Genomic DNA, 15500 nt, shown 5'->3' on the forward strand with positions numbered 1-15500 from the left:
GAGTTTTAATTCTTTTTTACATTTACTTAAATTTACCGATATGCCCCTAGCAGTAAGTGAAAACGTAAACATAAAGTTCCAGGCTTAATAATTTTTATACACGAACAATAAAATTTTTTTGTTACTGTGATCTAAATTCTAAGCTTAATAATACTTTCCTCTCGTTATTTTTACAGATTACAACCAAATATATTATAAATTTTTCATCTATGAGCAGCAGGAGAAGAAGCTTCCTTTTGTTTGTTTCTCTGATGAATCTGCCGTGTTAACGGTCTGACGAGAAACATCTCCGTCTCTGACAGACATCAGAGAGCATGTTCCGGGAGATTCCGGTGATAAAACTATGTTTTCTGAAGAGAAAACTCGTCGATTCGGTGGAGGAATGATCTGTGGTGCTGATGAAACAGTTGTGAGGTAACGGAGGAGCATTTGGATTATCTCTGTGAAATTTGGCCGTTCGTTAGGATCTTCTTTCCAGCATGAAGTGACAATCATCTCTAAGTCTCCTGGTAAATCTTCTGCACTCGGCCTCAAGTTCTATCGTAAAAACAAACACAAATTAGTCGCAATGCTGGTATCATTACTTTGAATTCAACGTCGCTACTGAATCAAATTTGTAACCAAGAAACGACCAACTTTGTGACAAGAATCAAAGGATCTTTCAAATAAGTAAAGATCAAATGCAGAGAGACCACTGCAGAGACACAAGGGTGTTCAAAGTTTCGGTTTTGGTTTCGATTTGTCGTTTTCAAGATTTTGATTTATGAAAAATAGTAGTAACCAAAGTAAAATTTACTCTAGTGTAGATGAGTATGCCAAAGTTTCAGGTTTTAGATTGAATTCAGTTTTTAATCAAATGTCTCATCAATTTTAGGTGCGGCAAAAAACCATAATCTGATTGGTTTTCTGGTCAAACTCCAAATAACTGAAACCAAAACTGATTTTTATGTAATCACACCAAACCAAACTCAGATCAGTCATCTTTCAGAATCGGTTTATATGGATTGAGAGGTGTGTTTTTACCTTGAATGCAGCAGCATAGGCTGCTTGTAGATTCGACATGCCTTCAAATGGTAACTTGTTGAGTATAAGTTCCCACAAGACAATGGCGAAGCTGTAAGCATCTACTTTATGGTTATAGTGTTTCTTCTCTCCTTGCCTTAACGTAACCGTACTATAAAGCTGTTTCATTCATTTACCAAGATGTCGGATAAGACAACCGCAGAAAAGAAAGAAAAAAAAATCCACTTTTAGTAGTAAAATAGTTACCTCTGGGGCCATCCATCGGTATGTACCAGTCTCTGCGGTCATCATCTCGGTTAATGATTCTTCTCTAGCTAAACCGAAATCAGCAAGTTTCACTGTCTTATGATCTGCTGATAAGATCAAATTCTCTGCAAATGCAATAAGATCATAAGGTTTCCGTATATACTTAGAAGTCACGGTTTTTATCTTCCGTCCTTTTCAATTTACCTGGTTTAAGATCGCGGTGAATGATTCCATGGGAATGTAAACATTCCATTGCACGAGCAATGTCAAGAGCAAATCCAACAGCCAAACGAATGTCTAAACGCTTTGGCCGTAAGCTCACTAGATATTTTCGCAATGTGCCACCTAGTAGAAGCTCGGTAACTATAACCATCATGGGTTCTTTGCACGCTCCAATGAACTATACAAAATCGATTTCCAAACGTTTTTTATTACAACCCGATACTCTGATTAGCCAAATGAACAGGATTGTATATAGGAAAAGAAAAAAGGCGAAACCTTGACCAAATTCTTGTGCTGGACTTTAGACAACATAGCAATCTCTCTCGCAAACCGGTTATCTCGTTTAGCAATCTCTTCAGGGGACTCTCCTCTTTTAATAATCTTAATCGCAACTGTTTGGTTTCTATACCTAAACAAAGAAAACACATTTTCAATCCATCACATCATCAACCATCTGCAGAGACAGAGAATCCACACAAAACCGATAATTTCGGGATAGTGATTCAAGATTAACACAAACAAACACTAACCTAAACATAAATACTACAAAGATTAAACCAATAAGCTTAATAAGTAACTGAATTAGACAATAAAAGATTCTCTTGTGTTTCATATACGCAAAGAGTTAAACTTTTTCAAGACTAGACAACAATTCTTCTAAACTCAAACAAAGTTCTAAAATTTCTCTGTAGAAAGCAATGATTAAAGATTAAAAGAGACAATCTTTAACTTTTGTTTCTTTGTATATGGATGATAATAAAGATTGAAGTCAAAGCTTACTTTCCCTCATAAACTTTGGCATGAGCACCTTCACCGATCTTAGGACCAACAAAGAGATGACGAGGATCAACAAGCCATTTAGGATCCAATTCAAAATCTTCGTTTGAGTAAAACCCACTTGCAGATCCCATTTTTCCACAAACCCAGAACAAAAAAACTTGAGATTTTTCACAAAACCCTAGTTAGCTAGAGAGAGAGATATGTCAAAGCTGGGCCCTTTTTGATTGATTAATCATTCTGTTTGGTATTGGAATTGAGAACTATACAACAATCAGATAGATAAAGAAACAAAGATGCTTTTTTGGTGGAATATAAAGAGAGAAATCAAGGATTCCCCATTAAAAATATAGAGAACACAGAATAAAGAAAGAAGAAGACGACAATCAAAATCAAAATCCTAATTCGTCAACTATAAAAAGAAAACAAAAAAAACTGCACGGAAAAGTTGGGAATTTGAGAGAGCGATTGGAGAAGAAGAAGAAGAAGAATGGGAAGAACTGAAGTTGACACTGGAACTGATGGAGAAATGGTCAAAACTTGATGATTCGTGTTGGTTTGGTTAAAGATTTTTTTTTCTAAAAAAGTTTCTTATTTTAGGGGTTTTTTTGGCTTTTGAGAAACAAGAAAATAAAAAAGAGATTAAAGAAATCGAAAGTTGTTTGCTTTTTCCGCGTAGGCGTCAGTGAGGTGACCAGAAATCTCTTATCTCTCGAAGAAATGCACTTACGGACGCGGAAGCACACCCACGGGTCTTTTTCATCCTTTTTTAGTGTTTTTCTTCTTCTAAAAAAAACAATCAAAACTATACTTATTTTTGTCATTAATTTTACTCTTGTTCAAATCAAATACACATATCTACATATACATTTTTACAGGGGATTTTTGCAAAAAGTCTTTTGGATCCGGGTTTTATCCGGGATTAACTCTATCCGGATCTTGGATAAGGAATTTTAGGAATGTTGTCTTAAAACCACATTAATTCTTAATTAACACCTAAATTGGAAATATATATAATATATCTAAACTAACCATATTTGTTATTTACCTTAACTACTTCTAACCATAATTATTTAACTATTTATTTCTATATAGAAAGAATATGTGATTAAAATAAATATTTTGTAAAATATTTATTTGGGAAAAAATTGTTCATACGAAAATAATTTATTTTGTTATAAAAATTAATATTTGTTATTTGTAATTAAATTACATAAATAATAATAATAATTTGTCTACACCATCAAATGAAAATAGTTAGTTATTTAATTTTTTATTTAATATTACGTAATTTTTAAAAAATAAATTCAACAATATAATGTCAATGGGTTTAATTCTAAAGATTTGAAAATATTAAAAAATATACTAACCAAAAATTATCTATCCTAATTTGTTTCTAACAATTTGGACACAAATCTTTCAAATCTTTCAAATTTAATGTGATCACATTTGTTACTAAAATCTCGATTATATTCCTAAAAATCTCGAGAAGATCTTCATTTAAATATGCAAATTATAATTTATGAATTAAATAAACTAACAATACGAATATTCCTAATATATTCGAGTACCATAACGAAATTAATTCTTTAATTAGACATATATTTTCGAAATTATCTTAAATGCTTATCATTCCAAAAATTAAATTGATTTCGAATATTTTCACAATCTAAATTAATTACTATAACATACTTTATCTCAACTATTGTTCCTAAAATCTTGCTTAAATCTCGATTTTAAAGAAACTAATTACTCTATATATATATATCGAAATAATTAGATTTGGATCCTTTCTTTATTTGAACGGTTTATCAAAATTATATTCCTATAATAGATTGTAAAACATTAATGCACTATTATGAGAATATGAATTTAAAGAAAAATCTTTGATATTAATACTCCTAATAAATAGCCGATTTTAATGGCAAAAATCTTTCATATTAATGCTTTCAATCCACCTAAAAGATATTATCCTAAAATGGTTAGGAATATATGTAGCATATTCTAGATTTGTGATAATTTAAAGATTTTCGAATATATCAACGCCTTGCTAATCAAGATTTTGGATATTCTCTAACACAAAACCCTACTAACCTATCATAACTCTATAAATACTTGATTGTTTCTACTATTTCTGAACACACAAAACACCAGTTGCATTCTTTAACTTTCCAATTTCTAATCTTAATGTGTTGTTTGATTTAATTTCTTGAAATTGGATTCGATTAAACTTTGAATTTTTGTTTCTAGGTTTAGAAATAAATCTATTTTGAATTTTCTACGTCAATCATTTTATGAAATTTGAGGAAAAAGATACAATTCTTTTTTTATATTCATCAATTCTTTTGTTCATATACATCGCTAGAGTCTTTGGATATTATTAACTTTTTTTTTGTTCGTGTGCAGATTCTTTGTGGTTGATCATGTTGGTGATGAGTTACGACTACTCTCAATGCTAGATGCTTTGGTAACAAGTTAATTTCTATATAATATGGATTTTCCACTTACAGATTTGGAATGTCAGATTTTGTGAGTTGAAAAACTATTTATGTTTCAAAGTGTATATCTAAGCTATACAAAAGAAGTATATTTGACATCTTTTTCTCTTTTTATATTTGAGACTGTAGCCATTAAGAGTATAAAATATCTGCAAAAGATGAAGACCAACATAGAGACACCAATTTGTATCAAAAACAGGCAATTACTCATTTGACTAACTCTGGTTGTGTTATACGTACGTTTATTATTCTTTCAATTTGCTAACGACCTTATATGTGACTATTTAGTAGAGCTGCTGATTTGTATAGGCAGATTCTTCAGCTAAAGCCATTGCTGGAGTACTTTATTAAAATTTCTGACTCAAAAAATTTATATGTTTTGTTTTATATACGTTTATTATATTTTCACTTTCACTTTGGCTAATGATCTTATGTTTGACTATTTAGTAGAGCTTAGCCTAAGGTGCATTAAGTGAATGCACCATTTTACTAAAAGCAATAGACACAGTGAACAAGGTATCATCCATTTGTTTTCATATATTATACTTGATTTGACAAAATTCATGTTTGCTTTTTTATTGTATTCAAACCAATAATAATCATATTGAGCTTACATTTCTTGGGTGTGAAAGTAGCTTGATTACATAAAAACTCCAAAATCAGAAACGTATAAGAACGGTTGAAGAAGACGAGAAGGTTCTCAAAAGAGATTTTTATTTTATTTTATAATGCAACATTTTCTGTTTTTTCATAGATTTTTCAATTAAAAGTCCAAAGGGTAAAATACAGAAAAGACAAGTGAAGCCTAATTAAGGCCCAATACATAATTACACGTCTTTAACATAAATTAGTTTTCTTTTTTCGAGTTTTTTTTTTTTTTTTCTGTTTTCTTAGGTAAAGCATGAGACATTATTTGACTATTTTTTATACAATTAGAGTAATTTAATTTTTCTTTCGAAATTTTGTCTTTTTGGTTTATTTTAACACATTTATAACACACATATATAACACTATATAGCATTATCAAACAATTATATAATAAAGAAAACTTTATTATATTCAGATTAAATAATAAATTATATAAGTAATGAGTATAAATTTTATCCCACTAATAAAACTTACTTAGTTTTAAACTTTGGGATAGTAATTTAATAACATGTATCTTATTCGTATAAATATTTAGTCATATAAAAGCCAAATAATACTTTAGGAAATGTTTTAATAAAATTATTATTAAAAAGAAAATTACAAAATGATGTTTAATTTCACGGGATGAGATTATATGGTGGGAGGGATTTGGATCAATATTAATACGGGATGGTATACTACGGATAAAATCCTAGAATTAATAATCAAACTATAATTATACAATCTTAAACACTAAACAAAACAAATATAACTTAAAATTTTGATTTTTAGTTGTAAAATATCGTTATGCGGTATACTATATATCTATAGATTATCTTAAAAATTTTAATTTTTTTATTTAGTAAAAATATAGGCCCGCGGTGTACCGCGGGTTAACATCTAGTGTATTTGTATGCTTTTAACATGACATATGTCAAAATTATAATTTATGAGATTGTATAACATGTGTCAATTATCGAAATTAGTGACTAAATCGGTGAACAAAAATCCGAAAGTTTATTTGTTAATTTTGGATTCGAGTCTATAATTTTTTTTTCTAGCATCATATCGTTTTACATATGATGAATTTTGTATATATCGAATATTTCAAATGAATTTTCTTCATCTATGTATTGTTTGCGAATTTTCTTTATTTTAACAATTTCTATTTCTTAGTTGATAATTTCGTATTTTTTTCTCTTTCTTTCTTTTATCTTTTTGCTTTACTTTATCTATCGGTTTGTTTTTATTTTCCATTCTTCTTAAATATATAACAAGGCCAAGAATTATTACTTTTATATTGAAAAATAGAAAATGTATATTTTACATGTATGCACGGAACAATAAGTTTTCAAATAAACTGATTAATGAATCAAATATTGTACTAAGTGGGTGGTTTAAGATCGATTTCTAGAACCATTGACATAAACTACCATTGACGTAATAAACTTATGATAGTGAGAATATAAACTAAAAAGAAGAGTAAAACTGAAAAAAAGTGAATAGAAAAATCTCGTCGGTGAGGTAACAACCCAAGAATGAGGTAGGTGGGATCCACATTTACCTAGCTTACGTCCTTGTGTACCTTCGCAGATATATATTTTCACCTTTTGAAAATCAATTTCAACCCATTTTTATATTAAACAATAAAAAAAATTGTCGATTATGAATTGGCCATGGGTCTTCCTTTTTCCACTATTTTTAGTTAGATTTTCTTATCTAAAATCACGAAACCAAACTAAAACTAAACAAAGATTGTACCATTCGAACCAAATTATAAGTGGCTTATATTGGTTCCAGTTTCTATAAAACGAAATGTAAACTGGACTGCCTTAACTCAAAAGTCATATTGTGACTTTTGTGATTGCATTTGCCGCAAACGCATAGGCCGGTATAATTAAAATAAGCAGCTCAACATATTAAGATAACCAAACTAAACCGAGTCAAAAGCAGATTACATCCCGTTCATGTATTGCAGATTGCATCCCATTCATGTATTGCCCCGTACCCGAAACCAAGTGATGGCTGTTAATAGTTATATCCAAAAGAACAATTCTTAAATTCACCCTTAGAGCATACACAGTGGTGTAACTCTGCATCGGGTGTAAGTAATAAAAAAAAAGGAAAATAATGAAAAAGTTGTCTTAGAAATGAAACCCGCGTGTAGAGTTACACTCGGATGTGGGAGGGTTTGGCTTCTCACTTTCTCTTTCTTACATTATTTTATTAATAAAACCTCACTAACACACACTCACCCACTTTTACTACTGTCTATGCTCTTTGGGGTGAACTTCTTTCATTCACTCCATCTTAATTAACCAATTAAAATTGGTTATGTCATCTAATTAACTAAATTAAAACAATTAATATTATCTAAATAAGTAAATAAATAAATTCATTAAAACCCACTAAACTCATTTAATTATTAAATCTAATCCCTAATCACTTTTTTATAAACCCAAACCGATATATAATCTTGTTTAATTACAAAATCTAAACCCTAATCCTCTTTTGTAAACTCGTTTAATCGTAAAATATCTAAACCCTAATCGTACTTTCTAAACCCAAAGCGCCATTTAAACTCGTTTAATCGTAAAAAATCTAAACCCTAATCGTACTTTGTAAACCCAAACCGACATTTAACCTCGTTTAATTGTAAAATCTAAATCCGTTTATAAACCCAGCCAGATATTTAACCTCGTTTAATCATAAAATCTAAACTCTAATCGTACTTTCTAAACCCAAACCGACATTTAACCTCGTGTCATTATAAAATCTAAATCCGTTTATAAATCCAAACCGATATTTAACCTCGTTTAATCATAAAATCTAAACTCTAACCCTTTATAATAAACCCAAACCGATACATGATTTTGTTTTAGTGGAACATTAGATTTTATAATTAAAAATTTTAAAAAAATTTATTATTAAGTGGCAGATTCTGATTAGCTGAAATTAAGGGGGTGAATATAAAGGTTCACCCCTAGGGGTAAACCCAAGTATTTTTTTTATCCAAAAGATTATTATTACCTCTCCATGTTTTTTTGTTTTTTACTTTACTTGTTATATAATATATTATTATTGCTATATAATATATGAAGAATATTGTCTAAATCGTCGGATAATACAGATACGGATATCTTAAAAAAATCGGATATCCGAATATAATGGATATAAATCTTAGGCCTAGTCTCATGAGAGGTTTCCATTTTTTAATATATAGTTTTTTTTTTTTTGGTTTGATATGATTGATTTACACGTGTATTGTCTTTTATATTTTTGCATTATTTTTTCTTAACTGAAATCAAATAAATATAATCAAAACCAACTGAAACTAAACCAAATTGTATCGTTAGACCAAAATTCTAGATGGTTTTATACGTTTCCAGTTTCTACTTTCGATAAAACCATTATAAACTGGATTTGCCTAACTCGTCGTAACTGAAACCTTTGTATTGCCTCAATGCATAGGCCAGTATAACTAAAATAAGCAGCACGATCACCCGCTAATTTCATATACGTATATTCAAACTAGATCAGATTGATATATTCCCATGTTAACATAATAAGACAACCAAAACTAAACCGAGTCAAAGGCAGATTACATCACATTCCTGTATTGCCCATACGGAAACCAAATGATGGTTACATAGTTCCAAAAGATTATTATCACCTCTCCATGTTTTTTTTTTTTTTTTTCCTTTACCTTGCTATATAATATGGCTACCAAAAATAAAGTTTTTTTTTTTCCTAGTTTCTTCTTGAAAGGGTAAAAAAGAGGAGGGTGGGTTCAGGTTCTTAACCTGACCTTCTGTAAATGCTGTAAGCCACGGCTATGGTTGCGACAGCTGATACTGCTGCTGCTCCCAAGAGAACCTCTTCTTTCCCTATTGTTCTCAACCAGTTAAGCTTCATGGATTCTTCTTTCTTCACTGGCTCTGGAGTTTGTTCTTGGCAACATGAAACTCCGTTTGCACCTTGGCAACAACCTCCTGTGAATCCTTTCTGCTCCACAGGTTCGCGTGCTTCCACCACTACACTGTTTCCGTTTGGGATTTTATGCTCATCCTCTTTTTCAGCTTCCTCACCCTCGGGTCTTAGTCTCATCCCTCCCCTGGAATAGAAATTATTTGGTTAAACAATGTTGCTAATTGAAAACAGAAATACAGCGTTAAATTAACCTAAGCAATCAGAGAAGGTAGGAACCTGAAACAATGTTTTTTTCAAAAGAAAACAATATCTTTTTCGATAAATGAGTGAGTTACCATTTGCTATCTCTACGCAGCAACTTGATGACTGTGATTCTAGCAATTACGTTGCAGTATCATACTAGCTTAGAGCCTTAGACTTAATACGGACTTGCAACATTCATTAGCAAACAAAAGTACTTGTTTGTTGAAATTGTTCCAACACAAGGGTATACATCTAGTGCAAGATTTACTACAAGTATGGATGTCGGTATAAAATAAGGTAATACTGTACACGAGAAATTGTAAAGCTGTTTTAAGAAAGGCATATCTGCAATAGGCTAGAAACAAAAGGTTGAAAAACAGACCTGGAAAGGTTTTGTATGATTTCTCCTTTTGCAATGTGCTGATCAAGCATTGCAGGCACGTCATCAGGAGTCACATAGCCATACCTGCATAATAGCAAGATCGTTTTCTTCTGCATAAGATATTACACTTCAATTCTTTTTCTGAATTATACAAGCAAGTTGAATTTGACATTTTCTTACCAGTGGCCAGAAACATTTCCAGCTGAATCAGGGCTGAAGACAATCAAATTTCCAGCATACTTATGCCCACCGATATGAGAACACGGCAAAACGACGATCTTTTCTGAAAGCCCACGTGAACCTATCTCCTGCTGGAACTTCTCCATAAGAACTGGTCCACAAACACCACATCTCTTGTCTCGGCTACCATGAGCACACACAAACACAAAGGAACCACTTAACTCTTCCTGAACCCCAGAAGTCCATGGTTTTCCTTTCACAAGCACATCTTCCACAAAAGCATCCACATCCGTGTCCTGAATCGCCCTTTAATATCAACAACAAGCTTAGAAAATGTACAAGGATAATCAACAAGATAGCTACAGGATCCAAAACAACACAAAGAACGATAACAGAGTAACATAAACACATATCAACAGAATAATCGGAAACCAGCTTTTCAGATCCAAATCTCGAGTTTAACACCATCATCTTTAGAACTCAAAGACACAAAATCTGAGAATCTACATCTCTTAAATCCCTAGCAATCGAACTACCAAGCAAGAATTCGAAACAATGAGGTCAATTCCTAGTCAAATCATTCCCTAAGAACCATAAACAAAAGCGAAAACTAGCTGAAAATCAAATCTCCAATGAACTCACTTGTATCTAACCATCTCCGGGAAAATCAACACATCTCCATCAGATTCACCACCACCACACACCGTAAGCTTCGTCTACAACAAATTCAAACATTCAAAAACTAAACAAGATTCTTCACACCTAAAAACAAGTTACTTACCTCAACTCCGAAATCAGCTTTCCGATCCTTAAACGATTTAGCGAAACGCTGCGGGAGACCTTCAGTTTCAACACGAGGAAGCCAAGTCTCATGACTCTTGTAACAAAGGAACACATGACGACCGTACGGACCAACGGAACCGGCGAGAGTACCACTGTACATCTCCGGCCGTTTAAATCCATAGAGCTCGTCTTCCGAAACCGGCACAGCGTTAACGTTCTCTGCTACTTCTTCCGCCATTGAAGTCTTCTTCACACCAAAATCTAGGGTTTCGCAGAAGCAGATAGATGAAGAAGAAGAGAGAGAGTTGAAGAAGCGAATCAATCGAAATGAAGATGTTAATTTCGTTTTCATTTAAATAATTTTTCGAAAAAGAAACATTTTTGGTTTTTATCAATTTTTCCTTAAAATCTGTGGAATCTGAAACCAACCCTCTCTCACAGCTCCACGCCAATTGAGCCTGATGTTAAAGTGACTGGTCGGTGATATAAGCCTTTTACCAACCCCCAGCTCATAGAAGGTACCTACTTACCAATCTCTACTCGCCCGTCAAACTGCTACGCTGACAGACGGTTACTTTAGTTAAAATGAGATTATTACTCTTCTTTGATTGTTTTGAAGTTTTTTTTTTTTTTTTTTTTAAGTTTATGCTCAACTAAATTATTAATTAGGAACACTACACGTAATTAAATTCATTTTTGCAAGTTAAATTGTCTGACTATTACACAGATCATTTTTTAATATTAAGAGAATAATAATTATTTTTGTCTTTACATCTCTAATTTACCATTGCTTCACAGATTCTTTTTTTATTTGTTTTAGATTCCTTTTAGGAAATTTATTAAAGATGAACATGAATGTTTTTAGATTCTATTTAAAATTTCTGCCTTTTTATATTATTTTTTTAGGGAAACTAGTAAGAGGACTATTACACAAATAATTTGTTTCACTTAGTGGCGGAGCCAGGATTGTTTTTAACTGGGGTCAAAATAAATATTAAAAAAAATTGTTTATAAACTGTAAAAAAAAATCTATAATTGCATTCTACATTCATTCATACCTTTTCTAAACAAATGAATCATATTACAAAAGTATAAGACATTTTTAAAAACAAAAAAAAAAGCAAAAAAAGCATTACCTTGATTTAAAGATGCCATAATTTGGAGTTTTTTTTCAAGCGGCAAAATTTTTTTATTGTTATTTCTCTATTAATTCATATAAATCATTAAAAGTTGTATTATTGTTTTGGGTTTCGTTTGAACGTGGGTTCAATTTCGAAAAATATTGCACTTTTCATGTATGTAAATTAGTTTTTTGATTGAATCAATGGGGTCAAGAGATAATTTTAATTGGGTTCATTAGATCTAATGGTAAGACATATGATAGAATTTTAGAAAGTAGTTGGGGTCAGCTGACCCCACTACCTATAGTGTGCTTCCGCCCCTGGTTTCACTGATAGGTAATTTTTTTTTTGAATAATAAAAATAGGTAAAAAATAAATTGAATTTGATTTTTTTTTTTTTGTGTTTACTCTAATTTTACCATTTCTAAAAACAATTTTTGTATTTTTTTGCACTTTTTTAGAGACAAATCAAGTTGTCTTAATTCTTCTTAGCTTTACCATTTCTATAAGCATTCCCTATGTTTGTTTTAGATTCCTTAAGAGGAACATTTGTAACATTCCTTTGTAAAACTTATAGAGTAACACTAATCTGTTTGATGATTGAAAGAAACATCTATTGATGATTAAATTTACATTTCCATATTTGCATTAAAAGAAACTTGTTTTGAATATATGTATTGGAAAAACTAGATACAACCTCACCACAATGTGAAGAACACAACAGTCAAATATTTGGTAAGACCAAACACATCACTAAAACACAAAATCTAGACACAAACCCCAAAAGTAAAATCATAATACGCCGGTACAAGATTGAACCAACCACAAATCAGAAGAAATCAATTTCCAAATAATTACCAGAAGGCTTCACATCCACAGTAGGAGGCTTATTATCATGAACACCATGTCCATGTCCTTGACTAAGACCATGACGAAGACTAGGAGCTTGATCCATTGGTTTAACCGGTTGAGGGATCTGTGGTGGACTGGTGCATCTGATCAAAGCCCAATTCACACTTTGGAAAAACGGATGTTGCTTAATCTCAGTAGCTCCTCTTCTATAAGCCAACCGGTGCTGAGGCTCTTTCACTAGCAATCCTCTGATCAAGTCTCTAGCTGCAAAGCTCACATTTGGGTGCTCGGGAAACCGCAATGGCTGTCCAACTACGTTAAAGAGTGTTGCTCTGTTATCGCCTCCTCTAAACGGTGTTATCCCGAATAGAAGCTCATAGAGGAAAATCCCGAATGTCCACCAGTCAACCGCGCTTCCGTGGCCTTCTCCTTTGATAATCTCTGGTGCTAAGTACTCGTGTGTACCAACAAACGACATTGACCTTGCGCTAGTCGGTTCAGCGATAAGCTCGGGGAGCGGTCTGATTTGGCGGCTCATATCGTTCGACTTCTTCTTGTGCTTTCCTTTAGACAAGAACCGAGGAGTGAAACACACTGGCTGGATGCAGTCAGGTTGAACAATGCAGCTCGATTGGTCTACACATGTTGGCTGGATACAGTAGCTTGAGCTTTTGGACTCGAGCGTGATTGCTGCGAAACGAACCAACGTTGGAGAGACTGCACATCTCAGGGAGAGATCGAAATCGGATAGCATTATATGTCCATCTTCACGAACTAAAACATTCTCAGGCTTAAGGTCTCTGTATATGATCCCAAGCATGTGTAGATACTCCATAGCAAGAAGAACTTCAGCAACATAAAACCTACAAACAAAACAACGACTTTCAGCAATAAACGAAAGCATTAAACCGCGAAAATCGCAAACCGTAAAGTCTCGATATTTACCTAGCAGCCTGCTCAGGGAAGTACTTTCCACGCTGTTTTTGCCGGAGAGAATGTAAATCACCACCAGGACAAAACTCCATAACCAAACAAGAATGATTCTCTGTTTCGAAATGTGAATAAAGCGTAGGCAAGAACGGATGATCTAACGATTGAAGTATCTCTTTCTCAGTCTGAGCTCTAACAAGCTTCTTCCTCGCTGCAATAGCTGCTTTCTCCATAACTTTCACAGCAAAACTCACTCCAGTTCCAATCAACTCAGCTAAGTAAACATTCCCAATGTCACCTCCTCCAAGCCGTTTCATCAGCTTGAAATCTTTAGCCTCAAGCGACGAACCAACCCGAGACCGAACCTCCTGTATCGCAACCCAACGCTTATCGTTATTAGCTCTATGTGGCTTATAAGCTGCATTACTCATACTACTCAAGCTACTCTCGTCACTAACATCACTCCCTGTACTTCCTCTGTATATCATTACACCATTCTTCTCCAAATCGATACCGCCTATACCGATAGTGCATATGCTTGCACATTCACTGACTTCTGTGTTGGTAAAGCTCTGTTTTGCTTCCGTGTAGAGTGGCGCTGTGTAAAACGTGTTCGTTGGGCTAGGGTAATATCTTGGCTCTGATTGTTTCTTCTTACGTATAATCGAAATTGGTGTTTCGGATTCAGCTGAAACAGAGGATTCAGAACTTTCTATAACTTCAGGGGAAGTTGTTTCTGGTTCTGGTATTAACGCCTTCTTCAATGGCCGTTCTGATTTCTTGGTGCTTCTTGAATCGATTGAAAAAGATGTAATCGAACCTTTGGATTTGGCTGGAAGGTTTCTGGGTTTGGATGATGAACCAACGTAAACGACTGATGAAGAAGAATCCATTGAAGGTGTTCGACACAATTCCTGAAAGAAACGATTTTTAAAAGTTAACTTCAAAACCGAATAAAGAAAGCGAAACAGTGAAAACCCAGCAATGATTAGGGTTGCTTAAACTCAATCAACGAAACAATTTCAAGTAACCGCCGAGAAAACGCAGAGGGAAAGAAAAAAGTTTCGGTTTTTTTTCCCGCAAAATTTTCAAATTCCGGGAAAAGTTGCAGAAACAGAGAAGAAGAAGAAGGAAAGAAATTAAAAACCTGATCATAGACAAATCAGTAGCTATTTGTAGATCCGATCCGATCAATGTCCTAGAAGAAGAAGAAGAGACTAAAGAAACAGTTTTTTTTGTGTTCTTTCTTTCGTTTTCTTTTAAGTTTTCTTTCTTCAGGTGAATGAAGAAAATAAAGAAAAAATTTAATAAGAAAAAAGTTGGAAATGTGTTTCGTCGTTTAATGGGAAAGTTTTTTAACTCTCGATCTTGAGATGTTCCCTCAAAAGCAATGTTTCTTGTTTCTTTCTTTTTTTGTTTTTCGTTATTGTTATTGTTTTTTATTTTGTGTAAAAACTTAAATACTGTAATTAAGTAGGGAGCCGCTTCTAAGCACTAATTAGTACTAGATTATATTATACACTCGTTGTGTATGAATCTTCGTGTTATGTTTTTGTTATGTCTAGGCTATAAAGTTTGAGTATTAGTATCTATTTAGTAGGGACATTATAAAAAAAAAAATTGTAGGGTCACATTAATTTTGGGCATATTCGACGAATCTGAAATCCAAAATTTTAAAATATGAAA

The 15500-nt window shown here is 32.8% G+C and overlaps 3 protein-coding genes across 3 annotated transcripts; all 3 read right to left on the reverse strand.

Moving 5' to 3' along the window:
* Positions 1–73: 73 nt before the first annotated feature.
* Positions 74–3038, reverse strand: LOC9313127 (serine/threonine-protein kinase HT1). Its single transcript, XM_021025244.1, has 6 exons — positions 2272–3038; positions 1768–1900; positions 1474–1669; positions 1270–1394; positions 1024–1182; positions 74–537 (listed from the first exon to the last, which is right to left on the reverse strand). Exons 1-6 carry the CDS (start codon positions 2400–2402, stop codon positions 208–210), a joined length of 1074 nt encoding a protein of 357 aa, XP_020880903.1. The 5' UTR covers positions 2403–3038; the 3' UTR covers positions 74–207.
* Positions 3039–8929: 5891 nt separating this feature from the next.
* On the reverse strand, positions 8930–11531 carry LOC9313128. The gene is made up of 5 exons (XM_021025243.1): positions 10910–11531; positions 10771–10844; positions 10129–10434; positions 9949–10032; positions 8930–9507 (listed from the first exon to the last, which is right to left on the reverse strand). The coding sequence occupies exons 1-5, from the start codon at positions 11261–11263 to the stop codon at positions 9192–9194; spliced, it is 1134 nt and encodes a 377-aa protein (XP_020880902.1). The 5' UTR covers positions 11264–11531; the 3' UTR covers positions 8930–9191.
* A 1098-nt stretch (positions 11532–12629) lies between these two features.
* Positions 12630–15078, reverse strand: LOC9313129 (serine/threonine-protein kinase D6PKL3). Its single transcript, XM_002877015.2, has 3 exons — positions 14962–15078; positions 13830–14728; positions 12630–13747 (listed from the first exon to the last, which is right to left on the reverse strand). The coding sequence occupies exons 2-3, from the start codon at positions 14705–14707 to the stop codon at positions 12862–12864; spliced, it is 1764 nt and encodes a 587-aa protein (XP_002877061.1). The 5' UTR covers positions 14708–14728; positions 14962–15078; the 3' UTR covers positions 12630–12861.
* Positions 15079–15500: the final 422 nt, after the last annotated feature.

This window comes from Arabidopsis lyrata (genome assembly GCF_000004255.2).
Source record: "Arabidopsis lyrata subsp. lyrata unplaced genomic scaffold ARALYscaffold_5, whole genome shotgun sequence".
NCBI lineage: Eukaryota > Viridiplantae > Streptophyta > Magnoliopsida > Brassicales > Brassicaceae > Arabidopsis > Arabidopsis lyrata.